Below are 27,473 nucleotides of genomic sequence, written 5' to 3' on the forward strand. Positions count from 1 at the left end.
TTTGATATCGTAGAGCAACTTGGTAGTGTTTCATCTCTTTCTGTCTTGTAGACTAGCTAGTATTAGTTCTTAAAAGTTCTAGTAGACTTCTATAGTGACTCCATTTAGTTCTAGGCTTTCTTCATTGGGAGACTATTACTAGTTTAAATTCATTGCTCATTACAGATTTTTTTAACTTGTTAATATGCTCTTGATTGAATTTTGGTAGGTTATGTATATCAAGGAACTTCCTGTTTCTTGCAAATTTCCTGGCATTTAGGAATCTAGGTTTTCAGAGTATTCCCTAATGAGCATTTGGTCTCATCGCTTAATTATATTGATTCTTTTGATTACTTTGGTGAATGATTTACTAATCTTGTTTATATTTTCAAATAACCTACTCTTTGTATTTTTTTAAATTCATGCTATTAATTCATCAGGATCCTTAAGTATTTCTTTCTGTTTGTTGCTTTTGAATTCAGCTTGTTTTGTTTTCTAAGACCTTTAGAGACATTGTTAACTTGTTTGAGATCTCTCTGATTTCCTGCTTGTTTGTTTGTTTGTGACAGGATCTCATGTAGACCAGGCTGACCTCAAACCCCCTATGTAACTGAGACTAGCCTTAAACTCTTGATCTCCCAGCCTCTGCTTCTCAAATGCTAGGCTTACAGACATGTGACACCACACCTGGCCTTTCAATGTGTATGTTCCATTTCATAATGCGTGTTATGAAACAGAAAATAGTTATCATTTATTTTGCTAATATTAGCTATATTTTAAGTGTAGAGGAAATACATTAATTTGATTTGTAATTCAAAAGATTTAGCAAAAAGTCTCTCTCCCACTATAGTTCCTTAGGCACCCATTTTATTTCTGTGAAAGCATATATTATAGTTAGTTTTTTATTTTTTCTTCTATGGATGGTTGAGTTATACTTTATTGGAATAAGTGTATGTATTTTTTTCTTTATATTTTATACTTTGAATAAATATCAACAGGAACATCCAATTTATACTTTCCTTATCAGCTTTATCATTTAATAAAAAATCTTGGAAAGTTTTACATATGTATATGTAAATAACTTCTTTATTGTTCCTTTTATGTTACAATGTATATCATAATTTATTTAACTAGGTACCAGTTGATTAACTTCTGAATTGTATCTGATCTTGTGCAGTTACTAAAATGTTGTGAATGACCTTTTCATACTTATTATTCATACATGTGAAGTATGTTTATAAGATGAAATCCTGGAAGTAAAAGTTAGAATTCAAAGATGTGAAACCTTTTAAAATGTTACTAAATAGTTCCTGGTTCACCTCCCCACTAACTGTGGGCAAGAAAACCTGTTTACTCACACTCAGTCATCGTCCTCTCTTACAATCCATTGGGAACTACGGTTTGATACTTTTTTAGATTGCATTGTTGACTGATGTTCTTACTATCCAGTTTCAATCAATTTGAATTCTTCCTCAACATATGTCAAATTTTTCTAAATCTTCTGTAGTAGATTCTCTTTGTTCTTAATAAATATGTATGGGATCTAGGAAATGTGTGTGTATTCTTGCAAATCACAGATTTGGTGACCAGAGCTTTTGTTAAGTTTTATCATTTGCATGATGTAAATTCATACTGTAGTTATAATGTTGAATAAGAGGATAGACATTGATTCTTTTACATATTTGGTTAGTGGTTTGGAACAGGAACATCAAAATTAGATCTGGTCATTTGACTGCCATCTTGTACCAGCTCAGGCGGCTGGGAATATACAGGCAATGGAAAGAAAATGGCTTTGGAAAATTGCTTCAGATTTTTCCTTTCAGCATCTCTGTGGGTCTCATACAATTAGTGATCTGTCTGGTATAACCTAGAAAATGTGTTATGTGTATGAGTAAGAAAATTAAGATTTCTGGAACTTTTGAAATCCGTAGTATAAAACCAAGAGCACACAGTTTAGAGAATCTTCAGTGTGGTCTGACACAGGTAGTTGAATGCCTCACATTTTTAGCAATTCTCACTTAAACAACTGTATTCTAAAAGAGTGTGATTGGATACCTGGAAGATTTTGAGAGTTGATTAAACTTTTTTGTGTCATATAGCTTCTTTACTATAGGTGTCATATAGCACCTAGTAAATGCCATTCTGAATAGGCAATCATCTAGGCCTAGTGTTAACACGGTCCTTAGAGTATAGTTGTGAGGACATCCAGGTGTGTTAATTGAGCAGCTCTAGTTCTTTACAAACTTCTTCCTTTATATGGTTGAGCTTGGCTTTCCTTTTGATTCTGTAGCAAGGAGCATTACAGATTAAATTTAATTCTTTGGAGATGACTTTATCTCCCTTTCTCTTAAGTCTTATAGAATGTTTATAATAAACATTTAAAATAATTTTTAAATTACATTTTATTTGTATTAGTGTATTCACATGTAATACTATATATGTGCATGTGGAGGTCAGAAGGCAACTTGCAAGAATAGGTTGTCTCCTTCCAGTATATGGGTTCCGTGATCAAACTCAGTGAGTCATGCCAGTGACTCTACAGTTCTTTATTATTATTATCATCATCGTCATCTATTACAGTTTATTCAGTTTGTATTCTGGTTGTGGCCCCTCCCTTATCTCCTCCCAACCCCATCCTACCTTCCTCTCCTCCCCCTATGCCCCTTCCCTAGTCCACTGATAGAGGAGGTCCTCCTCCTCTTCTATTTGACTTTAGCCTATCAGGTCTCATCAGGACTGGTTGCATTGTCTTCCTCTGTGGCCTGGCAAGGCTGTACTGCACCTCCTTAGGGGGAGGTGCTCAGAGAGCCAGCCACTGAGTTCATGTCAGAGAAAGTCCCTGCTCCCTGTACTAGGGTATCATTCTCTTCAGAGCCCTTGGGGCTCAGGTTTTATGGCTCAATTGGTCTCCTTTTGGAGCTCCTGTCCCCTCCAGCTCTTTCTATCTCCCCCTTATTTCATAAGTTCCCGGCACTCTGCCCAAAGTTTGGCTATGAGTCTCAGCCTCTGCTTCAAAACCTCAATCAGTAGAGTCTTGCAGAGGCTGTCTGTGGTAGGCACCTGTCCTTTCCCTGTCTTCTCCTACTTATGATATTTATCCTGTTTGCCCTTCTGAGTGAGGATTGAGCATCTTTGCTAGGGTCTTCCTTGTTGTTTAGCTTCTTTAGGAGTATAGATTTTAGTATATTTACCCTATAAGTCTAATATCCACTTATGAGTGAATATATACCATGTGTGTCTTTCTGCTTCTGGGTTACCTCACTTAAGATGATCTTTTCTAGTACCATTTGCCTATAAATTTCATGATTTTCTTGTTTTTAATAGTTGAGTAGTATTTCATTGTGTAAATGTACCACAATTCCTGTATCCATTCCTCCAATGAGGGACATCTAAGTTGCTTCCAGTTTCTGGCTATTACAGATAAAGCTGCTGTAAACATGGTTGAGCAAATGTCCTTGTTGTATAGTTGGGCATATTTTGGACATATGCCCAGGAGTGGTATAGCTGGATCTTGAGGTAGCACTATTCCTAATTGTCTGAGAAAGTGCCAGATTGATTTCCAAAGTGGTTATACAAGTTTACATTCCCACCAGCAGTGGAGGAAGGTTCCCCTTTCTTCACATCCTCTCCAGTATGTGTTGTCACTTGAGTTTTTGATCTTAGCCATTCTGATAGGTGTAAACTGAAATCTCAGGGTCTTTTTGATTTGCATTTTCCTGATGACTAAGGACATTGAACATTTCTTTTAAGTGTTTCTCTGCCATTTTATATTCCTCTATTGAGAATTCTCTGTTTAGCTCTGTACCCCATTTTTTAATTGGATTACTTGGTTTGTTGGTGTTTAACTTCTTTAGTTCTTTATTTATTCTGGATATTAGCCATCTGTCACTAGGGTTGGTGAAGATTCTTTCCCAATCTATAGTCTGTTGTTTTGACAACAGTGTCCTTTTGGTGCTGGTCTATCTGTATGTCTACATGTAGAAAAATGCAAATAGATCCATATTTATCACCCTTCACAAAACTAAGGTCTAAGTGGATCAAAGACCTCAACATAAAACCAGAGACACTAAACCTGTTAGAAGAAAAAGTGGGGAAGAGCCTTGACCTCACTGGCACAGGAGACAACTTCCTGAACAGAACGCCAACAGCGCAGGCTCTAATCAATAAATGGGACCTCATGAAACTGAAAAGCTTCTGTAAAGCAGTTCTTTATATTGATTATTCCAAGCCTATGTTAACTTAGAAGAATATGAATACAAAGGACAGTGTATGCAACCCTTCATTGTAGTTTTGGAAAGGTAGGAGGCTTAGGTTTAAGGGCAAGAGGCATGCATAGTTAACCGTTCCCTTTACCGTCTGGTCCCACTCACCATCGTCTCAGCTGTTTCTTCTGCAGGGTTGTCTGAGGAGACAACCCCCACCCTTGCCTGTCTGCCATCAGGGTTCTAGTCTTTTCCTATTTCTTGGGATTCATTCTTTTAGTAGTTTGATGGCCAGAGTGAGTAGCACTAGTGTCTCTTGTGAACACCTTTACTGTCCTCATCATTGTGAGAATACAAAGCTTTTGGTACTGTTCATAGTATTAGCCAAAAATGCTCATTCTTTGAATTACTTTGTGTTCTGAAACCGGAACATTGTGGTCCTCTAACAGTTAATATGTGGTTAGGTATAGAAAATTAAGTGACTTTTTCCAACAATCAGATTTGTTTGATGTTCCAATGCAAATGTCCTGCTGTGAAGCCAGAAAATCAAGACAGAATGAGGAGAAAAGTTTTGGCAAAGTTTCTGACATCACTTTGTAAAAAGTATCATTTCTTTGTGGGTCATTACTTTATTTACTTTTTTAAGTTGTTTTCAATTTTATGTATGTGGATATTTTGCCTGCATGTGTGTCTGTGTGCCATGGACTTGCTGTTTCTGAGGAAGCCAAAAGAGGTCATCAGACCCTCTGGTACTGAAGTTAGAGAAGGTTGTGAAGCACTGTGTATTTGCTGGAAATCAAACTGGTCGTCTAGAAGAACAGACAGTGCTCTTTACCCTGAGCCGTTTCTCCAGCCCCTGGTTCTCTGCTTTTATTCACTTGTATTACTTCAGTATTTTTTTGAGCCTTTTTAAATGAAAATTCTGTTATTACCTTGTCTCTGGTAAAATATATGGAAATAGCAGTTAAGAGAATAGATGTAGGATAGAGAAAATTAAAAGAAAAGTGAGCTTTGGATTGTTTACAGTTAACCCATTCCCATTTATATTTTGGTTTCTTTTTGGTTTTTTTTTATTTTTATTAATTATACTTTATTCACTTTGTATCCCCCCATAATATCTTTTGTTTTTTAACACTACCTTTTCTTTTGATCTTAAATTTGCTGAATTGTTTTGTTTTTGCTTTCTAGGTGATGGGAATTGCAATGACACTAGAGGCTTAGAAATTGCAATAAATCAACGTGTTGATGATGCACTCACTTCAAAACTGCCCATGTTTTACTTGGTCAACAGACCTCACATTAGCTTAGTGCCCACTGCATATCCACTGCAAATAAACTTGGACCACAAATCACTCAGTTTGAACTGGGCACAAGGGGACAATTCTTTGGAGATTGTGGATGGCCTAAGTGGGAAGATCACTGAAAGGTTAGAATTACTACTTTCTCTTTTAAAAAAAAATCATATATTAAGCAAAAGAAGGTATTTTATTGAAATAAAAAAGTAACAATTCTGTATATTATTTGTTGAATTCTGAACAATTTTTACTGGGTGTGGAGAGGTTGCTGACATCATATTCATTATAAATTCCCTTTTTTTGAGTAATATAAGCTTAGAGAAGTTATATAAAAAATGATGAAGCCAGCCTTTAAACCAAAGGAGTCTGGCTCTAGACCCTGTGTGTGTTAAAACATCATCTTGCATCAGAATCATAGAATTTGTTCTACGAAATACGAATTTCTGGATCTGAGATTAGGAATCTGTATTTTTTAACATTCTATCCCAAATAATATGGACACATAAGTGTAAGAACTATTATAACATGTTATATTGCCTTCTATTATGATAGCCATATTAGTCACATATGATTTTTCTAATATTTTATCTAAATCACTCCTGTAGTAAGGATTACAAACTGAAATTCTAATCTAGACATTTCCAAAGGCATTGTTTTCAACCATACTGTTCTATGACTTTCAGATATTTCTTTGTAATATTCCTGCAATATATTATTGAATAAAAATAAAACCTTCTAGTACTTAGTATGTACTTTTTAAATGAGCAGTGAGTAATGTTAAAAGCTCAGTGCCCAAGGGAGGAGAAGTGTTTTTCCTCAGGCCTATAGCCATGATAAGTTATCTAGATGCAGTATATGAACCTGTCCCCATGCACACAAGCAGCCCTGAGCAGGCCAGTGTTCTGCTAGTGGCCTTTTTTTTTTTTTTTTTTTTTTTTTTTTCGTGTTTCTGTGCTTTTTATTGGAACAACATTTGATCAAGACCAATACTACTATTTCTTGGTATGAATATCATCAAGCATAATACTCAAGATAAAGCCAAGAATACCACAGACTACTCTTAGCAGAGTTAATGCATTGTCTGGGCTTTGGATTGTATAGATTTCAACTTTACAAAATCAAACAATTCAAAGTATTTTAAAACTCAGATAATAACGGCGTGACAAAATGGGATATATTAATGTGAAATTGGCTTAATTTTTTATTATGGCTAAGGATTTGCAAATAATGAAAATAAAGCAGTGGATGTGTCCAACTCTTAGGCTATGGGAATTCTAGGTCCAAAAGACTCACAGTAAAGCAAAAAAGCCCAGTCTAGTGGTGCTGATCCTGGCACCAGAGAGGAGAAAACAGGGAGGATCTTGAGTTTAGACCAGCCTGAGCTTTTTAACAAAAAGGTACTTGGTTTTTGTTGTGGTGGTGGTTGTTGCTGTTTCTGTTCCTGTTAGATTTTTAGGTATTTGAGCCCTAAAGGACTCTATCAAAAGAAAAAAAATATTAAAGCCAGGGTCTCCCTGTCTAACCCAGGCCAGACTGGAGCTCAGCAATCCGCTGACTCTGCCTCCACAAACTGCTGAGCTTAAACGCACAAGCCACCATACCAAGCCTCCCAAAAATGTCTTAATTTTTTATTGAATTATGTAGGTACCACATTTTTATTACCCCTTCTTCTACTGAGGGGTGTTTAGGTTTAGATTGTTTCTATTTCCTGGCTATTATAAATATAGAGCAGCCCATGAACATGGCTGATCTCATATTTGTGGAGTAGGTTATCAAGTTCTTTAGGTGTATGCCCAGGAATAGTATAGCTGGGTCAAGTAAGAATTTTTGTTGTTGTTTACCTGTATGGTTTTAGTTTTAAAAATGTATTATTTATTACAGTTTATTCCCTTTGTATCCTGGCTGTGCCACCCCTCTCGTCTCCTCCCAATCCCTCCCTCCCTCTTCTTCCCCTATGCTGCCACCGTAGACCACTGATAGGGGAGGTCCTCCTCCCCTTCTGTCTGACCCTAGCTCATCAGGTCTCATCAGGAGTGGCTGCAATGTCTTCCTCTGTGAACTGGCAAGGCTGCACCCCCCAGGGAGAAGTGATCAGAGAGCCTGTCACTGAGTTCATGCCAAAGAAAGTCCCTGTTCCCCTTACTAGGGAACCCACTGGGAGAATGAGTCTTTGGGCTTGGGCTACATCTGAGCAGGGGTATTAGGTCCTCTCCATGCATGTTCTTTGGTTGGGGTGAAGTCCTATCTAGAGCAATTAGACATCTAAAGAAAATAAAGGGAATACAAAGCAGAAGGGAAGAAGTCAAAGTGTCATTGTTCGCAGATAATATGGTAGTATACATGAGTGACCCAAAAAATTCTACCAGAGAACTCCTTTAGCTGATAAATACCTTCAGCAAAATGGCTGGATACAAAATTAACTCAAAAAAAAAATCAATAGCCTTCCTGTATACAAAAGACAACAAGGCTGAGAAAGAAATTAGGGAAACAACACCCTTCACAATAGCCACAAGTAACATAAAGTATCTTGGTGTGACTAACCAAGCAAGTGAAAGACCTGTATGAAAAAAAAACTTCAAGTCTCTGAAGAAAGAATTAGAAGAAGATCTCAGAAGATGGAAAGATTTCCCATGCTCATGGATTGGTAGGATTAACATAGTGAAAATGGCCATCCTGCCAAAAGCATTCTACAGACTCAGTGCAATTCCCATCAAAATACCAAAACAGTTCTTTACAGACCTTGAAAGAACAATTCTCAATTTGTTGATGTTTTTAAGGATTTTTCCCTCCTGATTTCCAGAGTAGCTCTACCCATTTGCATTCCCATTCAAAGTTAGTAAGTGGAAGTGTTTCTCCTCCTCAGATTCCCTAGCACTTGCCCTTTGTTTTTATCTTAGTCATTCTGCTTGGTTAGAGCACAAAGTTCTTTCAGTTTGCACTTTCCTATCTGCTCAGGAAATTAGATCTAAGTTTTGTCCTGGGTGATAAATAAAGGTCTAATTTCAGTCTTCTGCATGTGGACATCCAGTTTCCCCAGCACCATTTGTTGAAGATGCTGTTCTTTCTTCAGTGTATGTTTTGCCTCTTTGTCAGTCAGATATCAGGTAGCTATAGTTAGGATGCACGTGTGCACAGGTGCACGCACACACACAGGAGGAGGAGGAGGAGGAAGAAAAGAGGCTGTCACCGTGAGATGACAACATTGGATAGGCTGGAGGAAAGGAAAGGGAGATCATTTTATTTCAATTAAAAAATGTTTTAAACAAGCAAACAGAAAGCAACAAAAAACTAAGATTAAACAAGAAAAAGAAAGAAAACATCTAAGTGCCGAAGATGGCTGAATGGTTGAGAACAGTTGCTGATCTTGCACAAGACAGGAGTTTGATACCCAGCACCCACATGGGGTGGATCAAAATTACCTATAACTCCAGTTCCAGGGGATTTGACTGCCTATCTGGATTCCAAGAATACATAACATGTATGTATGCATATTAGCATATTCATTCACACGCACATAGATAAAAAAAAATCAGAACATCCGTGTGTGTGTGTGTGTGTGTGTGTGTGTGTGTGTGAAGACAGAGCCTCCCTATGTAGGCTAGTCTCAGGTTTGTTTGGTTTGGTTTTGCCTTTTGGTTTTTCAAGACAGGGTTTCTCTGTGTAGCCCTAGCTATCCTAGAACTTGCTCTACAGACCAGGCTGGCCTAGATTTCAGGAGTCCACCTGCCTCTACCTCCCAAGTCCTGGGGGTAAATATGTGCACCAGAACACCTGGCTAGTCTCTCAGCTACCCTGCCTCAGCCTGTTGAAAGAGTTAAGGTTACAGTGTGACCCACCATGCCTGTCAGGGATCCACTGATCCTTAATGAAATGCTCATGTTGTACCTGAAACATGTTGAAAGATTACTTCCTCCCCAGCATACACACAGAATTTACAAAAAAAGCTTCCAAATAATCAAAACTGCAACAAAAAAAATCAGCAGCATATTAAAGTAGTTAGACGTTGTACACAGGAAGTTTTTCCACAAGTTTAAGAGTGGTAGCAGAGGTGACACCAAACTATAAATTCCTTATCACCATTTAGTCATAGCGTTATTCTACTAGAGCATATAACCGAGGTTTTCTATGGAGTAAAAGTAAAAAGAATAATAGATGGTTTGTTGCAGAACAAAATACAGCCTTATTGACTCAAAAATACTATCATGATTAGCGATGTCAGGATGCTTGCTGGATTAGAGAAAAGTGAGAAACAAAATATCAGGGCAAAGGAGGTAAAACTGCCACTGTTAGGGGGATGTTGAAGGCTGAACCCAGCACCTCACAAACACTAGGCACATTCTCCTCTTCTTTGTTCTCCCTGTTATGCTGAAAAGCCCAAGAAATTTACAGAAAACCTGCCAATATATATATATACAGAGATCTTTAGATTTCATCATATACATGAGTGCATGCTAACATTTGCTACATATAAACCACCTCAAAATTCAGTGGTTTAAGGCAACAGTGTATTGTTACTTCTCAATAAATGTTTGGATCAGCTGAATGATTCTTCTGGATCTGGTTAGAACTCCCTCAGGCATCTGGAGTCAGGTGTGAGTCAAGTAAGTCATTTTGGTTGATCTCACAAAGGTATATCTGTTCTTTGCCCTTTAGTAGTCTAATCCCAGACCACTTGCCTAAACATGAAGGAGTCTCAAGAGAACATAGGGCATATTTTCTCTTTGTTCGCCATAACAAATCATAAGGCTAGCACAAATTCAAGGAAATGAGTGGCTCTGAAAAGCTACATGGAAACCTAGAGAATGGGGGGTTTTAACAGTTTTGATCATCTGTCACAAGAACAACTAATAAATTATAACAAGGGAAAAGTTACTTTGTACAAAGCTTTGTGCTCTGTGGAAGCAGTTTTAATAGAACATACAAATAATTAGTGCACACATGTGCATGCACACAGGTGTACATGTGTGGGTGGTTGTGAAGTAGTGCTTTCTAAATTAAAGTCGCTTACTGAGAATGCACGGTATAATTTCAGACTTGATACATGTATCCATTCATATCACCTATTACTATCATCAAAATTCAGTGGTTGCCATCACTCCAGAAGGTATTTCCAGACGGTATTTTAAGTTAATCATGGGAGAATCACTGCTTTAATTTGTATTACTATAGATTGATTTTACTTCAAATAAATTTTCTGTTTTAACTTTTGATGTAGTACAGTAACAAGTTGAATTAACTTCTGACAGCAGTGAAGCACTGAGGATGCTTTTTATCTAACAAAACTTCACTGCATGCCTTCTTCTGCCTAACTAGGATCACAAATACTTGTGAACTGTTACTTAATCCCTATAGTTGCCAATAAACTACTAACTGATCACTGAATGTTTCATTTCTTTCAACTTTAGTTCCCCGTTTAAAAGTGGTTTGTCAATGGCAAGTCGGCTTTGTAAGGCTGCAATGTTAAGTCGATTTAATCTGCTTGCCAAAGAAGCTAAAACAGATGATTTACTTGAAGCTCGGACATACCACGCAGCTAAGGTAAAGTGATCACAAAAGTACAGCAATGTGGTAAATGCATGGAGACAGCAAAAGTTATTAAATAGTTTTGAATATAACACATTGCAGTACTTATTTTGTTTAACACCTTTTCGTTATATCCAGAGAAACAAACAATAAAACTTTTTTCTGCATGGCATTATTAACTATAGAATGTTAAGTCTTATAATAATATATTCCTCAAGATAAGTTTAATTCCAGGCCCTAATTTAGACATGATTTAGGAGATAATATAGTTTTTTTTTCTTTCTAAATAAATTTTTGGGGACAGGAGGGATAGATTGTTCAAGGCAAGCACTGACTCACTGACCTAAAATTACAGCACATACTGAATTTTATTTATTAAACTTTCATTTAATATGGTATGTCATATGCACACTACCATGTTATCATTAGTATTTGGATTTTTCTGATTTTAACAATACAGTGTTGTCTGAAAGTCTCAATTTTTCCAGCACTGGAATGGTCAAACTATACTTTTTATCTATAAAGAATTCCAGCCACCTGTGGGGAGGGAGGAAACAGCTTTACTGCATTCTTTTTCTACCCGCAAAGATACAGTTGCTAGGAAACCAACCCAGATCGTCCCTCTTCCCTAGGACAGCCAAACAAGGGAAGCCAGACAGTTAATGGTTTGAGGACCTTCTATAGCCAATCAGTTCAAAATGTAACATCTCCTTTTGTGTTTCAACCAATAGACACTTGCCAGGCAGGAATTCTCCTGCTTTGGGCACTCTGGGAAGGACTGGAATCTTTAAATCACCTGCCCACCCTGAGCATGAGGCTCTCAACCCCTGCAGTGGTGAGAGTGTGAGCCCAAGTTATAGCTTGTAATAAAAAAATCCTCATGTGTTAAAAAAAATAAGTTACATCAACTACAGGCCTGTATATATAGTCCCACTTACAACCATATCAATTACAAGCCTATGTGCATATTCACATATTATACCAAACACAGGCCTGTATATACACTTACACTAATCACAAGTCTATGTATGTATACTCACATACAGTTAAATCACCTACGAGCCTGTGTACACATACCCTTTTGCAGTAATACCAACTGTAAATCTGTGCATATTCCCACATACAGTTATACCAGCTATAAGCCTTGGTACACATAACCACATACAACTAAATAGAAGCTTCTCTGGATCATTGCCATTTTCAATGATGTAAAGAGGCTACAGGTCTTTTTGTAAAAACTATAAAAACTGAACAAAATAGTCAAAAACACCCTCTCATAACTCTAGAAATTAATTAAAGGTAAAAAATTCAAATAACAAAATTATATATTCTTGAAAAAATGCTAGAACTTTAAGAATAAGAAAATTGTGTTCTTTCCTGGAGCTGCTGTCATTCTCGTCTTCATCTCTCTGGTTTGAATGGCAGGTAGTATAGTTTTACCAGAATGAAAATGCCTCTAAAGTCATAGATTTACTGCCAGAGGGAGTAAACTTGATATTGGACAGAGGATAACAATTTGTAGGGGTTTTTTTTTTTTTTTCAGCTTTAGGTGCCAAATAGTAACATCCATTGGAAATGATTTGCTTTAAGCTGTTTGCAAGGGCGCAGTATTTCAATCTTCAGCTGTTGGGTTGTTTTTTCTTCCTTCTCTGCCACAGAGAAGGGGACCTTTGAGACAGACATGCTTGGACAGCTCTTATTCCAGGTCCAGCTTCTTAGTTAGCTCAAACAGAAAATGATATGTTACTAATATAATGTAAACATTACATCATTTTAGCCATTTATTAGGGTAAGTAAAAACTATAATGAATCTATACCTGAAATAGTAGCTAAAATTTATCATTTGGAATATCTTTAAAAGCTAGATCAAAGCAGACCTTTAATCCCAGCACTAAGTAAGCAGAAGCAGGCCTGGCTACATTGTGAGTTCCAGGACATCAAGGGCTACACAGAGAAACAAAACAAAACAAACCGAAAGAGCTAGATCATATGTTAATTTAGAATTATCACAGATAAGACTCTCTTGTTTTTGTTTTTATGTATGTGTTTATGTATGAATTCTGTGTATATGTGCATACCTGTGGAGAACAGAAAAGGGCATCAGATCCTCTAGAGCTGGAGTTAAAGGAGGTTGTGAGCCTCCTGATGTGAGTGCTGGGAACCAAAAGTGAGTCCATGAATTGGAAACCTCAGTGTTGTTAGGATGGCAGATATCTCCAAATTGCCTACTGCCTCAGTGTAGAAATCTGTATTGCTACTGACATTCTGTAGGAATGTTCAACTATGAAGTTTACAGTAAAATCCAGAAGCTAAAGAAAATCAAAGCAATTCTGAGCAAGAACAAGTTGGAAAACTTGCCTGTTTCACAACTTAAAGTAGACACACCTTGGAAATTGCAGGTTTGGTTCCAAACCATTCAATACAGGGAGTCACAGTTTTACGACCATGTGTATAACAGTTACCTTTGTGTAGTACTGTAGTCAATATTAAGTGCGTAGGTAACATCATTTTGCAGCCAGCTTTGATAAGACCTGATAGGCTAGGATCACCTAGAAGGGGAGGAGGTCTTCCCCTATCAGGGGACTAGGGAAAGGGCATAGGGGGAGAAGAGGGAGGGTGGGTGGGACTAGAAGGAGATGTGGGAGGGGCCTGCAGCCAGGATATAATGTGAAAATTTGTAATAAATTAATTAATTAAAAATAAAAAAATTATTTCAATAAAACAGAAATTTTTTTAACTTTAATAGTTATACTTTATTCACTTTGTATCCCCCCATAAACCCTTCCCTCTTCCCCTCCTAATCCGACCTTCCCTCCCCCTTCTTTACACATGCCCCTCCCCAAGTCCACTGATAGGGGAGGTCCTCCTCTCCTTCCTTCTGATCTTAGTCTATCAGATCACATCAGGAGTGGCTGCATTGTCATCTTCTGTGGCCTGGTAAGGCTGCTCCCCCCTCAGGGGGAGGTGATCAAAGAGCAGGCCAATCAGTTTATGTCAGAGGCAGTCCCTCTTCCCATTACTATGGAACCCACTTGGACACTGAACTATCATGGGCTACATCTGTAGGAGTTCTAGGTTATCTCCATGCATGGTACTTGGTTGGAATAGTAGTCTCTGGAAATACCCCTGTGTTCAAATTTTCTGGTTCTGTTGATCTCCTTGATTATTATCATTTATTACAATTTATTCAATTTGTATCCCAGCTGTGGCCCTGTTCCTCCTCTCCTCCCAGTCATGCTCTTTCTCCCCTCTTGTCCACCTGTGCTCCTCCTTTTCTCCACTGATAGTTCATATAGATGGCTGCTGTTTAGAAACAGAGCCTCTCAGTATATAGCTCAGGCTAGCCTAACTGTCAGCAATCATGCTTTTTCCCCATGTGCTGAAAAGTCTACAGTTTCTCAAGACAGCAGTGAGGTTTGTTACAGTAATCATTTTTTTTTTCTTGCACAATTTCTGTGGAGGATGTTTTTATAGCATTTTAAGCCAAGTAGAGCTTCTTTCAAACCTTGCCACTGTTCATCAAGTAAATTTAAGTTGTATTCTAAGTTCTTTGTTGTTATTTCAACAACGTTCACAGCCTCTACCAGAATAGAACCCATCTTAAGCACATAAGAGATTGAGGAAGGAAGATCGTGAATTTGAGACAAGCCTGAGCTACATAAAAAGACTTTGTCTCAAAATAATAAAAATACATACATCTTCAGTAAACCATACTGTAAGCAGATGTGCTTTCATCCAGACTGCATTGTTTTATTCCTAAATCACAAAAATAGATTTAATATGATTCTTTTGATGGCTATAAGAATTTCTGGGTAGTAAATTAATATTGGCTTTCATTTTTAGCAAGTGTCTGATTAACAACAATCAAGTTATTCTTTGAAACTTTAAGCCAGGCATGGACTTACCTTTAAGTCATAGATGATATCTTCTTCAAGGTAGAGCTAATTTCTCTATACTGAACAGTGTGTAACACAGTCACATTGGCTAGTTCTCTGAGCTGAGGAATTTGCTTCAGCTTCTTCATCAGCACTTACTGCTTCACCTTGCACTTTGATGGAGTCAGGCTCTTTCCCTAAACCTCTGTAGTCCAGAACAACTGTAGTCCAGAAGATGGACCTCACCAAGTGCTACTGATGATTTGTATAAATGAAGCCCGGCACATTACTGTGAAACCAAAAAAATGGTACAGCCACTGGAAAACAATTTGCCCCTGCCCCGCCCTGCCCCAGGTAAAACATATTTGCAATGTGATTCAGCAGTGCCACTGTTATTTATGAGAAACAAAACTTACACGAATGTTTATAACTCCATTTTTCTAATATTAAAAACTGGAAACTGCAAGATCATAAGCTGTGATAGACTCATACAATGGTGTTAATTGACAATAAGAACCAATCCTGACATGAAATAGCATGAATTGGAAAATATTGTGCTAGCCTAACGTAGCAGAATGTTTACTGTAGTGATCAACTTATATGAAACTTCCAGGAAAAGAAATCTAGAGACAGAAGAATATGTAGCTGCCTGGGGCTAGGGTCAAAGGTGGGTACAGACTGACTGCAGGTGGGCACAGTGGAAGGGTTAGAGGTGGTGAAGTTGCATTGCCACTGGATTTTGGTGACACTTGTACCTCCCAATAACTTGAACAAAGACCAAATTGCAGTGGGTAAGTTTTGTCCTAAATCAGACTTCAGTAAAGGAAGCCTTTTAAAGGAATATGTATGTTCATTTATACAAAATGAGAACACATGAAAATAGCAATGGTAGTTTAGGTTCGGTGTTTAAGTTTTTCTGTCGTGAATTTATTTACCCTTAATTAAAACATTAAACAACAAGAAAAATTGCCTGTTTAGGCATGTTGGGAAAGAATTGCTTTAAGTTAGCACAGAAATTCAGAGTTTTTTCATTACATTTTTTAAAATGTAGAGTTAAGCAGTATGGGGTTATTACTTCATAAGCCGAGTTGATACAATTCAGCTTTTCCTCTCTCTAGTGTATGTCTGGACCCTATCAAGAAGCTAAAGCACTATTGAAGGCCTACTTGCAGCAGCACGGTTATGGCTCCTGGATTGTGAAGTCTCCCTGTATAGAGCAATTTAGTATGTGAATTAGACAACATGTTGTCATATTAAAAATCTTTTATTTTTGGTGTGTTTGACTGGTAAAAATGTTTTAAAATGTAGGGACTTTAGCTTTCACAGGGGAAGTTTTGCAACAACAATGTCCAGGTATTGCTAAAAATGTGTAAATACTCGTGTCACCTTGCATTGAAACATTATGCTCCTTTGCCTTTTATAAAAAGAATTACCTGACTAAACATGTAGACATTTTCCATTATTTTTATAGACATAAAGCTATTGCAACCCTTACAAAGTTTAAGCAGCCATTAACCTTTTAATGGCTATAAAAGAGAATTCATATTCTTTTCTCTTTACTTTAAATTTCTCCATTCACATGTAATATCCAGCGCTGTATCTGGTATACCATTATAGGTTTTTATAGTTAAAAGTGAAAGACAAGAATAAAAATAATACAAGTTTAGCAGGCATCTGAGTGTATGATCTATACCACTCACCCTGCTTGGTGATTCAGGAGTTCATGAATAAACTCCACCAAATACTGACTTAATAATCACGAAAGGAAAGAGTCTGGTAAATCATTATGATTAATGATATTCTTTAAAAAGAGTTCCCATTTTAAGCAGCCTTTAGGACTTATAACACATGTAATTTACTTTTTTATAATTAGATTAGTAGATAAATTAGGGAAATAAAGTATTGTTGAGAGAAATACATCTTTGTTTATACAGTAGTTAGATAAAAGAGACAGCTTAATCACTTAGTATTTTTCTTTATTTTTCCAGCAGGGCTTTATCAAGCTCTTATCTCTGATGACATTGTTCTACTCTAAATGTGTGCTGAAACCAATCTGTAAAGACACTGATGTCTTTGGATGCTTTAGACTCTACTTACTAGGTTGAGTCATGGGGAACTGCATTTTTATAGGATACAAATGATTAAAATATGGGCAGTTTCTTATAGATCAATGTAAATATATTAACAAATTACATCTTAAGACAGTTTTATGATAGTTATTGATTTTTTGCTTATTTTTCTAGTTGATGTTTTCTTATAAATATTTATTTTTCATTTTTGAAATTGTAGCCACTTTTTCTCAATTTATTTATTTGTTTATTTAATCACTTTACAGCCTGATCCGAGCCCCCCTCACTCCTCTCCTCCCAGTCCAACTCTCATACTCCCCTCCTCCTATTCCTTACTTTCCTTCTCAGAAAAGGGAAGGCCAACCCACCCTGGCACTTTAAGTTGCAGCAGGACTAAGTACATCCTCTCTCACTGGGGCCTGGCAAGGCAGTCCAGCTAGGGGAAAGGGATTTAGTGGCAAGCAACAGAGTCAGAGACAGCCCCTGCTCCCATTGTTAAGGGACCCTCATGATGATCAAGCTGCACAACTGCTTCATATGTGTAGGAGGTCTAGGGCCAGCCCATGCATGCTCTTTGGTTGGTAGTTCAGCCTCTGTGAGCCCCCATGGGCCCAGGTTAGTTGATTCTGTATGTCTTCTTGTGATGACTTTGACCCCTCCAGGTCCTTCTGTTCCTCCTACTCCTCTCTGAACTTGGCCTATTCTTCGGCTATGGGTCTCTGTATCTGTTTCCATAAGCTGCAGGATGAAGCCTCTCAGAAGACAGTTATGCTAGGCTCCTGTCTGTAAGCATAGCAGAATATCATTAATAGTGACAGGGGTTGGTTCTTTCCCATGGAGTAAGTCTCAAGTTGGGTCGGCATTGGTTTGCCATTCCCTCAATTTCTGCACCAACTTTACCCCTATACTTCTTGTAGGAAAGGCAAATTTTAGGTCGAAGGTTTTAGGGGTGGGCTGGTGTTCCCCTCCCTCCACTGGGAGTCCCACCTGACTACAGGAGGTATAAAAAGAAGTTAAACACCAACAAACCAAATAACCTAATTTAAAAATGGGGTACAAAGCTAAACAGAGAATTCTCAATAGAGCCGTCTTTAAATGGCAGAGAAGCACTTAAAGAAATGTTAGTAATCAGGGAAATGCAAACAAAAATGACTCTTATACCTGTCAGAATGGCTAAGAAACAAAAACTGAAGTGACAGCACATGCTGGAGAGGATGTGGAGAAAGGGGAACACTCCTCCATTGCTGGTGGGAATGCGAACTTGTACAACTTTTATAGAAATCAATCTGGAGGTTTCTCAGAAAATTGGGAATAGATATACCTCAAGACACAGCTATACCAGCCCTGGGCATACACCCAAAAGACGCTCCATCATACTGTAAGGACACTTGCTCAGCCCTGTTCATAGCAGCTTTATTTGTAAATATTTATAAATCTTTTTCATATAAGCTGCTTCCTTTCATGAAACATTTTAACTTTTTTTTTTTAAAGTTTTCTGCTTAGTAGTTAAATTGCCTTTGAAACTCAAAATGCATCACCTTCTCTTGGTCCCTCACATTTATAACATCTGGGAAAGCAGATGATTAGTCTCTGAAATCTGCCTAGTCAAGGATCTTAATTCTATCCTGCAATGGCAATCAGCAAAATAGGATCTTTTCAAATTTACAGTTTTGAGGGGGAAATAAGACAATTATAACCCAGTTGTTTTACAGACACAACTATTTTTTAAGCTAAACATTTTATTTTCAGTTGTTAGGGCAGGGGCATGTGCACATAGAGTGCAGGAACCCAGGGTCTAGAAGAGAGTGTCAGACCCCCTGGAGCTGGAGTTACAAGTGATTGTGAGCTAGCTGCTTGATGTGGGTTCTGGGGATCAATTTCCTGTCTTCTGTAAGACCCATCTATAACTGCTGAGCCATCTCATCAGCCCTCAAGAGAACTTTTTATCCAGAACCTAGTCATTGAATCTGTCCAGATACTATTTCTACACATAGGAGTTTGGTTTAGGGAAGTAGAGTCTATGTGTAGATGTTGTCCTAGGAGAAACTCTATAAGGAATAAAGAGAAGGCAATTGGTTTACGGCAATGAGTCAACAGAATGGGGAGGGAATGGTCTTCTAGGCCTGCTAGTTGAGCCCCAGGAGAATCAGCACAATGTGGCCACCACTCCTGACTCCCTTCAGCCACAGAGGGCCCTGCCCGTCTCAGCACTCCGTTCACTCAAGTGCTATAGTTGCTGCAGGAATCTTTTTAATCTGATTTTACCCACTGCAAATAATTGTACTATTGTAACACTTATGTCTTGGTTCATTAACCACACCATTCACAGCCATCTATGCAGTTACTAAAAATGTATTTAAAATTGCAGCATTTTGTACATCCAGCCAACTAGGCCTTATAATAGTAACTTTAGGTGTAAATCAACACTATGTAGCTTTCCTTCACATCTGTACACATACATTCTTCAAAGCTATATGTTTTTTTATATGCGTTAATTCTTCAGTGCTATATATTTGTATATGATTATTCACATCTTTAATGATGAACAAGACATTTGGAAAATAATCTAATCTATTTACATCATCTTGTCTAATTATTGATAGCTTTGCTTTAATGGGAATACCTTTCCTTACTGGGTGTTACTCAAAAGACCTAATCATTGAAGCCACTAACACATCCAATACCAATGCCTGAGTCCTCAGTTTTCTTTGTCATATACTTAAAAATAAAATTGACTGAAAACAGTGTAATTTCATTAATTTTATAGATTTAGAATTAACATCTTAAGATATCAAATCTTATAATTAATCTTTAGAATTACGGATTTATTTATTTATAACCCTCTATTTAGCTCTGGATGTCTAAATATTTTAAGAGGAATATATTTATTACAATTCTTCCCAAATAGCTAATGTTTTTGGTTCTATGTTAAATACTATTGTTTTAAATACATTCTCTGATATACTGACAAAATAAAATTGAGCCCATATGTATATTAACCATATCACTAATAATCTATTAAGCTCATCCACTAATCCTAGTATCGTTCATGCCAGATCTTTCCTTTATACATCTGTGAGTAACAATTTAACATATTCCTTTTGATCCTTTCCTGTCTTTCTCCTATTCACCACTCTTGTTTAAACCCATGTTATACCACTGTGCAAAAAATGGTGCTGAAACCAGCGTGGTGGTACATACTTGTAATCCAGCACTCGAGCAAGAAGCAGGAGAGACATGAATATAAAGCTGGGGTAAGCTACATAATGACACTGTCTCGCTACACATGATACCCATGTGTACACATGATAGGACAGCTTGCATGAGTCTATTCTCTCCTTTCACCAGGTCATTAGGCTTGGTAGCAGTTGCCTTTCCTGCTGAGCTATCTTGCTGGCTGCTGGAGTAGTCTCTACTCAGAGATTAGACTGTGCCTACTCCAGGTTTTTAGGGCTAGATTGCTCTTACTTCTAAGGCATAGTCGTCTTGGTTTATAGCACATCCCCAGGGTGGCTAAGGGTTTCTTCATTCTGATCTATTGAGCATGGATGTTTTCCAGTCTTCTTTGAGCATCATTAGTTTTTGAGGTTATTGTGTTCTAGTGCACATCCTTTCCCTGACTGTTACTCATTTAGAGTTGTAAATTCTAATACCTACAAATGTTTGTTGCCCAGAAAATAAAAATCAGATTTTATTAATATTCTGTAGCTACCTTTTATAGTTGCTTTCTTTCTGTTACTGTGTTTTACACATTCCTACCAGGTTGCTTTAGTAAATCTCAACTCTAACCTCTGCATAACTGCATTGCTTTTGTGTGTGTGTGGGGGGGGCTCAGTTGTGTCATTTGTTGTGTCGCATGTTCTGCCTATGGTTCAGTCCCATTTTCATGGGTAGTCATAAGAGGGATGCAGAAGTCTTTGTCTGTGTACTTGCAAGCTGTGCTCCGATTAGATAGATCAAACTTAGAACCCTGGTGTGTTTTTGTTGAATGAACTTGCTGATCACCGTACAGTTGTGCATTTCTCTCTGCTCTTCTTGCTTTAAGGTCTGCTCTGGCTGCCTGTAGTCTATGTTCAGCTTCGTTGTAGCTGTTCAGGGCTAAGATTTGTGTGGTACGCGCTATTTCCTCCTCAAGCGTCCACCCTCTATTTAATGCAGACATGTGAGTAGTTATATATTGCACACCATGAAATCAGGACATGCCATGTGATGCTGTTGCTGTGTTCATTCCATATATGATCAGTGCAGTTCCAGAGCCCTATTCCGGGGTGTATTTCCTGGTGTTATTTCTGATACAGTTACTACATTTGACTCCCTGCAGAAAACAGTGGCATTTCCAAGAAGGAAGGGATAAAGGGACAATTTATAAAGTTTTGGTCAAGATACAAGGAGTCCGTGGAGTATAGCACAGGTACCCTAAAGCTGGCAACAACTAAAACAGTACCGTCAGCTTGAAAGAAGATGTGAAAGGATAGGAGGGACAGACGGTGGGATGGAGAGGAATGAAGGAGGGAGCTACAGCTGGGATACAAAATGAATAAAAACTGTAATTAATATATAAAAAATAAAAATTTAATTTAAAAAACCCAGAAAGAAAATATACCCATAAAACCACCTCGAGAGAAGGTGGGTTGTTTGGCTAAGAGACACAGTCAAAGGCAGGGGGATCTTTCTCTGCACCTTAGACCTCCCACCAATACTCTCAAGGAAAAGAAGAGGACTTTTGACTTAACCAGGTGAGGCTTTTAATTGCAAAGAGGGCACATTATCTGAGATGTGCTATGATTTGTCCCCCAAAGGTTCATGAGATGAAAAGCTGGTGTGAAAGAGGGAGGAAATGGTAGTATTGGTGAAAGGTAGTTATATTACCTGGCCCAAAGATTATTTCATATGTAAATAAATGCTGCTTTAGGAAAATGGGTCAGATAGTGCGGGACTGGACTATTTACTCAAGAATGGGTTGTTATCACACACACACACACACACCATCATTTGCATGTACACCCACTATTGTGGTGCCATCTTGCCATGAGACCCTCACAGTTTTGAACATCCAAAACTGTGAACTAAATTTCTCTGTATAAAGTATCAAGACACAGAAGTTTTGTTAAAACAAGACAAAGCAGGTTATGACAAAGAGAGTCCTGTTTAAAGGAAGGGAAAATAATATAGCCTGATAAGCTTTTCTGTGTCAGAACTAAAGATCTAATCAATACTTTTGAGAAGTCCTTGTCTTATTTTACATACTTCTCCAGGAGAAAAGTTATTCTTCTAAACATACTGACCATCATAGAGTTCTCATGAATAATTAAGAAACATTTTAGTGCTTAGTCTATGCTATCTTAAAAGTGACAGACATCTGAGCTTATTTATAGTTCTGAATATTTTTATTAATGAATCTATATAGACATGATATTTAACAAGTCAATATAATAAATAATTTCAGATAAATAATTTAAAACATTTTAGAGCCCTTGGGGCTTACAAAAAAGAATCTCTAAAGATCCATATTTATCGTCTGAATACTAGTAGTAACAAAAGATAGTAAACAATACATCCAAAAATAAATATAACGTTAAATATTTAAATAAATAGAAAGCCTTGTGTGTTGTAAGCAGGAGGCACGCGGTTATTGAGTCATTGTTGAGATGGCACTTTGACAGAAGGTTATCCATCTGCTCAGGAATTCCACCACAGTCACTGTTTCATCATCAAATTCGCAGTTGAGTGTGTTTTCTGAGCCCTGAAAAGGAATATAGAGTTTTAGGCTAAGGTAAACTTTACATACAGTATTCTTCACTGAAGTTCTATAGGCATTTATTTTAACAATCTTTAAGTATATTAACCATTCACATTTCTTGAATGCTCAAAATTGTCGGTTATGTATTATTATGATGCCTAAAATAAAGTTTTCTAGAGTTGAGCACAAAGGAACATCTGAATGAAAATTGAAAACTTCTCTAGAATGCAGTTGTTTGACCTCTTTTCCTCTGGTAAGTGTGCACAGTTTAGTATGCGTCAGTTTAGGTTTTAGGGATAATGAAATAATACTGGTTATATGCTCCTATCTAAACCTTAAGGTTTTACTTTTCTCTTATTTCCCCAAGTCAGAATAGGAGCAACCCAGAGTAGGCTAGGACAAGCATCGATTGGGGAAGATTTGGAGAAGAACATCATAAATAGGTACACCTACTCTGGTATCAGTGCAGATGATTTCATCCAGTACGTACAGGTATAAATATCACAAATTCGTTCTTTGGGTTGGCTTTAATGCTAACCCCTTTTGCTGAAGGAGATATTTCAATTCTGTTTCTAGGTGACAAGCTAAGAAGGAAATGTTTTGACAAATTTATGGGGTGCCTTTTCCAAATCTGACTAATTCCTTGTAAGTCAAATGAAGCAGGGTATTTCCTCTAAATAAATGTTCCTTTTCAAGTAAACTGCTGTGGTCTTATATACCTTCTTTACATAGCTACTTGAATGTTCTAATATCTTGGATTTTTAATTTTTGAAAGTATGTAGCTCTGGAAACATGCTTTCCTAGTTTTCACATACCTCTAAAGTTTGTACCATTCATTTGGGGTGAGCTTCCTGGTGTTGGCCAGAGATTTTAGAGCATACTTCTTTGCATAGATAAGGACCCAAGCCCTTCAACGTCTAGATGACATGGGTCTCAGCCTGTTTTAAGAACCTCAAATGGGAGTAATGCACTGCAAATGTGACTTGTTTGGAAAGGACTAGCCTCACAACCTTTTGAAGGCTTGCTGCTACTGCGGAAACCAAAATGATGCTTCTTCCTCAGGATACCTGTCAACTTGGGAATTTTGTTTGGCAGATGGACTGACAAAAGAGAGCTATGATTCTCCTTTGTCTCACCAGAGTCCATGATTCTTGTGCACTTAAAAGAAAAGCCCTAGCGCACACCTGTAATCCCAGCACTCAGGAAGGCAGATGCAGGCAGATCTCTGTGAGTTTGAGGCCAACCTGGTCTACCAAGCAGTTCCAGGACAGTCAAGACTACATAGAGAAATCCTGTCTTGAAAAACAAAAAAATAAGTAAAGCCCCGAAGTGGACTCTCCCATCCTCCTCTGTCCATTTTAATGGCTGCTATTTTTGGAGACAAAATCTCATATGTTTTTCTGCCAATGCCAGCACAACTCTAGAAAAGCCTTTCAGATTGTTGGTCCTGGTCTGATAAATATCTGAAGGCTGCCTGATTCTTGTGGACTTCTACTCAATACTTTCCCTCACTTCCAGTTCAGTGTTAGTGTGAGAGGAAGCAGACTATTCATGCTCCTGGAATTCCCTTGCAGGTGATGGTGGGTGGGAACTCTAGCACCATCCTGAGATGAAAAGATTCATGCTTTAAACTTAGATTAAATGCATGGAACCTGACAAAGACCAGAAATGTCATGGAATTCTTAAAATGGAATTCTCTTCAAGCTTAGCAAGTAAAGCAACATCTTACCTTTAGTTTCATAACAGTTACTCTGATATTGCTGATGAAATTCCCAGCATCTTCCAAGTAAAGGTTTTTGCTTTGAACCAAATTTAGCACATCATGCAGAGGTCCAAGTTCTTCTTCCAAGCACTGAAGATGCTTCAGTTCTGTGGCCTAGAGAATTAAGAAGCCTATCAGCTCAATTCACCATTTACTAAAGAACCAGAAGTTAATCTGCAGTTTATTTAATCCAGAGTGGACAGCACAGAGCTTTTACCCACTTCCTGTTTTCAGTGTAAAGAGTGACTGAAGTAGTTGATACCGTAAATCTAGAAGAGCAAGAGCTCAAAACTGTATAGTTCACACTGACTGTCAGGGTACTCTATTGAGTCCTTATTTCTAGCTTCATTAGACTTTGTAAAAGTCTGTTTCCTGTCACGATGTCTGTCACAGTTATAGTCCATTTTTCCCATCTGCAAAGAAGTCCTCAAGGTTCACATTCAACACTCCAATATCTAATAATCCCAGGGCTTTGTATCACAGAATGATAAGGGACAGAAGTCCTTGGATGCCAGCTGTCACAAACCCAAATCTTATAGATTAGGTTATGATGGGCCTGAATGATGAGTGTCAAGATATCCAGGAAGACACATTTAGTATTAAATTTTTACTTCTCTGCAAGAACTAAAGATAAATTTTTAAAAACCAATTTGTCAAGACTAGAAAGATGGTTCTACAGGTAAAGACACTACCAAACTTCATGAACTGAGTGCAATTGCAGTAATCCATATTGTGGAAGGAGTGACCCAACTCTCACTTTGTCCTCTTACAGGTACACTGGAGTACACGTGTACCTCCACACAATACACTTATTAATTAATTAGTTAATTGAAAATCTGTTTGTCCCAATGTAATGAAAAGTCACAATATTTGGACAGAACATTTGGAGAATTTTTCTGATACATTTCTGAAAGAACATATAAATATGTACACATCATATTTATACACACAAAGGGAAAGGATATTATCTAGTTCTAAAGTACACTATGATTTCCACAAAAGTCAGCCACTTTTAAGTCTGCAGATCCTTTTAGAAGAAGCAGGCAGTGAACTGGCTTATCTCCATTTTACTAAATCTCAAAACCAGTGTCACTCATTATTAACTTCACCCTTTGAATTACATGCTTCTATTTTTCAAATCTTACATACATACTGAATGGAGGTTAAATGAAAAGTTGACAATATATCACATTACCCTTGTTTCCAATAGTTATTTAAAAACAGATTTCTAGGAATTCCACCACTCTCTAAATTAACATGATCTTTGTTGTCTAACAATGCTTACAGGAAAAAGGCCTGGCCAGACAACACATATTTCCAGATTACCTTCCCACTTGTTATAAGGACTTCTGCATGTTCAGTGTGAAGCTTTTGCCCTCACAGAACTATCTAGTTTTTTATTGTTGGAGTTGAAAGTTATGCAATTCTAATTAAGCTGGAAGAGCACTAGGGGAGCTCCTTTCATCTTCAGTAGAACAGCTAGAAGCAGAATCCCCTGACTTAATGGAAGTGGCCAACAGTACCTCCTTGGCCCCTTAGATCTCAATCTGCTCCAGGTTTGGATTTGTCCTTGGACAAGCTCTTTCTAGCACCAAAGTTATTCATCCTCTTTTGACTGTCAGAACTGGAGCAAATTTCTACCCTTGCTGCAGTTCTAGGAACTTGGGTAAGCTTTTGCTTATCATACAACAGTCTGTATCCAAACCCAAACAAAACTTTCCATATTGGGAGATAGTCATGTAGTAATATTACAGCTCTCTAGTTCTACTGGTTAAAAAAATACTGTGTAAATCCAAAATTGTTTTCTATGTCTCAGAATTTTTCTATACTAGCACTAAAAACATGTTAATGTGATGTTGGCTAGATACCACTCTGAGGCCTATAAGCAGAGCAATTATTGTCTATGTAAGTAGGTGAATAAACACAGGCAACTTCCCAAGACCCTAAGAGCTAGAACCTCACAGGACTGGAACTTCACCTCATCATCTTCCCTAGAATCTGTAAACACTGGTTATGCTGTCCCTCAAAAATGGAGTTATAGGAATCTTTCTTAAAACAGCAAAGCACTTATAAAATGAGCTCATCTGAAGCCCATTATGACATTTTACAAGATGAAATAATGCATCTCATTCAAATATATCTGTAAGCATAAAAGAGAAATTGACAGTCTTTACCCCAGTATCAAAATGCAATTATCTTATGTTTTCTCCTCGTTCCCTCTTTTCCAACCCTCAAATACATATGAAAAATTTAGACAAAATCATTTAAAAGAAGTGCTATTATCAAATAGGATTTTTTTTTTACACAGAGATATTGAAGTAACTTTTTTCTTCAGATGAGGTACTATTCATCTGATCAGTGTACACACACTTCATTAAAGCACCGGTTGAACATAGAAACTCACCTTCCTCGGCATGTAAAATTTAAACGTGAGCAGCATGGGGAGTTTCGGATTCTTGTAATTCTGAGAAAGCAGAACACAATTATTAAAACAGGCTTTGGCAAGAAAACTACAGGTAATCCTTCCAGATGGGAAGGACGTACACTTACGTTGATCCCTCTCAGGAGCTGCTGTAAGTCCAGCAGCAACTGCTCCAGGTACTGCTGTGCCTCCTTGGCAGGGCTTGAAGTGGGTGCACTGTTGGCAAGGAGTACTAGCGCCAGTGCAACACAGGATGCGAGCTGCCTGCTGTACATGCCTGCAGGGCTTGAGGCCACTGTGAGTAGTGACTACTAAGGGTGACAGGCAGCTCTCCAGCACGGGAGGCGATTTATACTGTTAATGCTGGAAAATAATACGGGGGTGTCAGAATGTTTTACATATTACACATATTTTCAAAGACTCTACCTGTGTGGCAGAAAGCATTACCTTTGTTTTTCCTCTTCTGATGACTCTCTGGAATTTCTTTAAACCCCCATAAACTGACTGAATGGATGTAGGTAAAATCCCTCTTGGTTGAGTTAGCCCACACTTAGGTGGCAGTTTTAATTCATACAATGAACGCCTTCTGTATGAAACAAATTTTCC

At 37.7% G+C, this 27,473-nt stretch overlaps 2 protein-coding genes and 1 pseudogene across 2 annotated transcripts in view; 2 read left to right on the top strand and 1 right to left on the bottom strand.

Annotated features, from left to right (window-relative positions):
- Adad1 (adenosine deaminase domain containing 1) overlaps positions 1-16,448 on the top strand; it is a 33,385-nt gene extending 16,937 nt beyond the window's left edge. The window contains exons 10-12 of the mRNA XM_021632302.2: positions 5,370-5,607; positions 10,882-11,014; positions 15,993-16,448. Coding sequence (XP_021487977.1) covers positions 5,370-5,607; positions 10,882-11,014; positions 15,993-16,106 — 485 coding nt within the window. The 3' untranslated portion in view covers positions 16,107-16,448. The remainder of the gene's footprint in view (positions 1-5,369; positions 5,608-10,881; positions 11,015-15,992) is intronic.
- A 2,580-nt stretch (positions 16,449-19,028) lies between these two features.
- On the top strand, positions 19,029-19,637 carry LOC110545881 (NADH-ubiquinone oxidoreductase chain 5-like; annotated as a pseudogene).
- Positions 19,638-22,314: 2,677 nt separating this feature from the next.
- On the bottom strand, positions 22,315-27,188 carry Il2 (interleukin 2). Its single transcript, XM_021632288.2, has 4 exons — positions 26,996-27,188; positions 26,850-26,909; positions 24,413-24,559; positions 22,315-22,686 (listed from the first exon to the last, which is right to left on the bottom strand). Exons 1-4 carry the CDS (start codon positions 27,140-27,142, stop codon positions 22,573-22,575), a joined length of 468 nt encoding a protein of 155 aa, XP_021487963.1. The 5' UTR covers positions 27,143-27,188; the 3' UTR covers positions 22,315-22,572.
- Positions 27,189-27,473: the final 285 nt, after the last annotated feature.

Source organism: Meriones unguiculatus, chromosome 2, assembly GCF_030254825.1.
Source record: "Meriones unguiculatus strain TT.TT164.6M chromosome 2, Bangor_MerUng_6.1, whole genome shotgun sequence".
NCBI classification, from domain to species: Eukaryota; Metazoa; Chordata; class Mammalia; order Rodentia; family Muridae; genus Meriones; species Meriones unguiculatus.

What these genes read in the sequence shown, in the direction of transcription:
- Il2 (XM_021632288.2), bottom strand. Translation starts at nt 27,142, where the DNA reads ATGTACAGCAGGCAGCTCGCATCCTGTGTTGCACTGGCGCTAGTACTC. An exon ending in AGCTCCTGAGAGGGATCAAC is followed by an intron (nt 26,910 to 26,995) that starts GTAAGTGTACGT and finishes CTGCTTTCTCAG; the next exon opens with AATTACAAGAATCCGAAACT. An exon ending in AATTTTACATGCCGAGGAAG is followed by an intron (nt 24,560 to 26,849) that starts GTGAGTTTCTAT and finishes TTAATTCTCTAG; the next exon opens with GCCACAGAACTGAAGCATCT.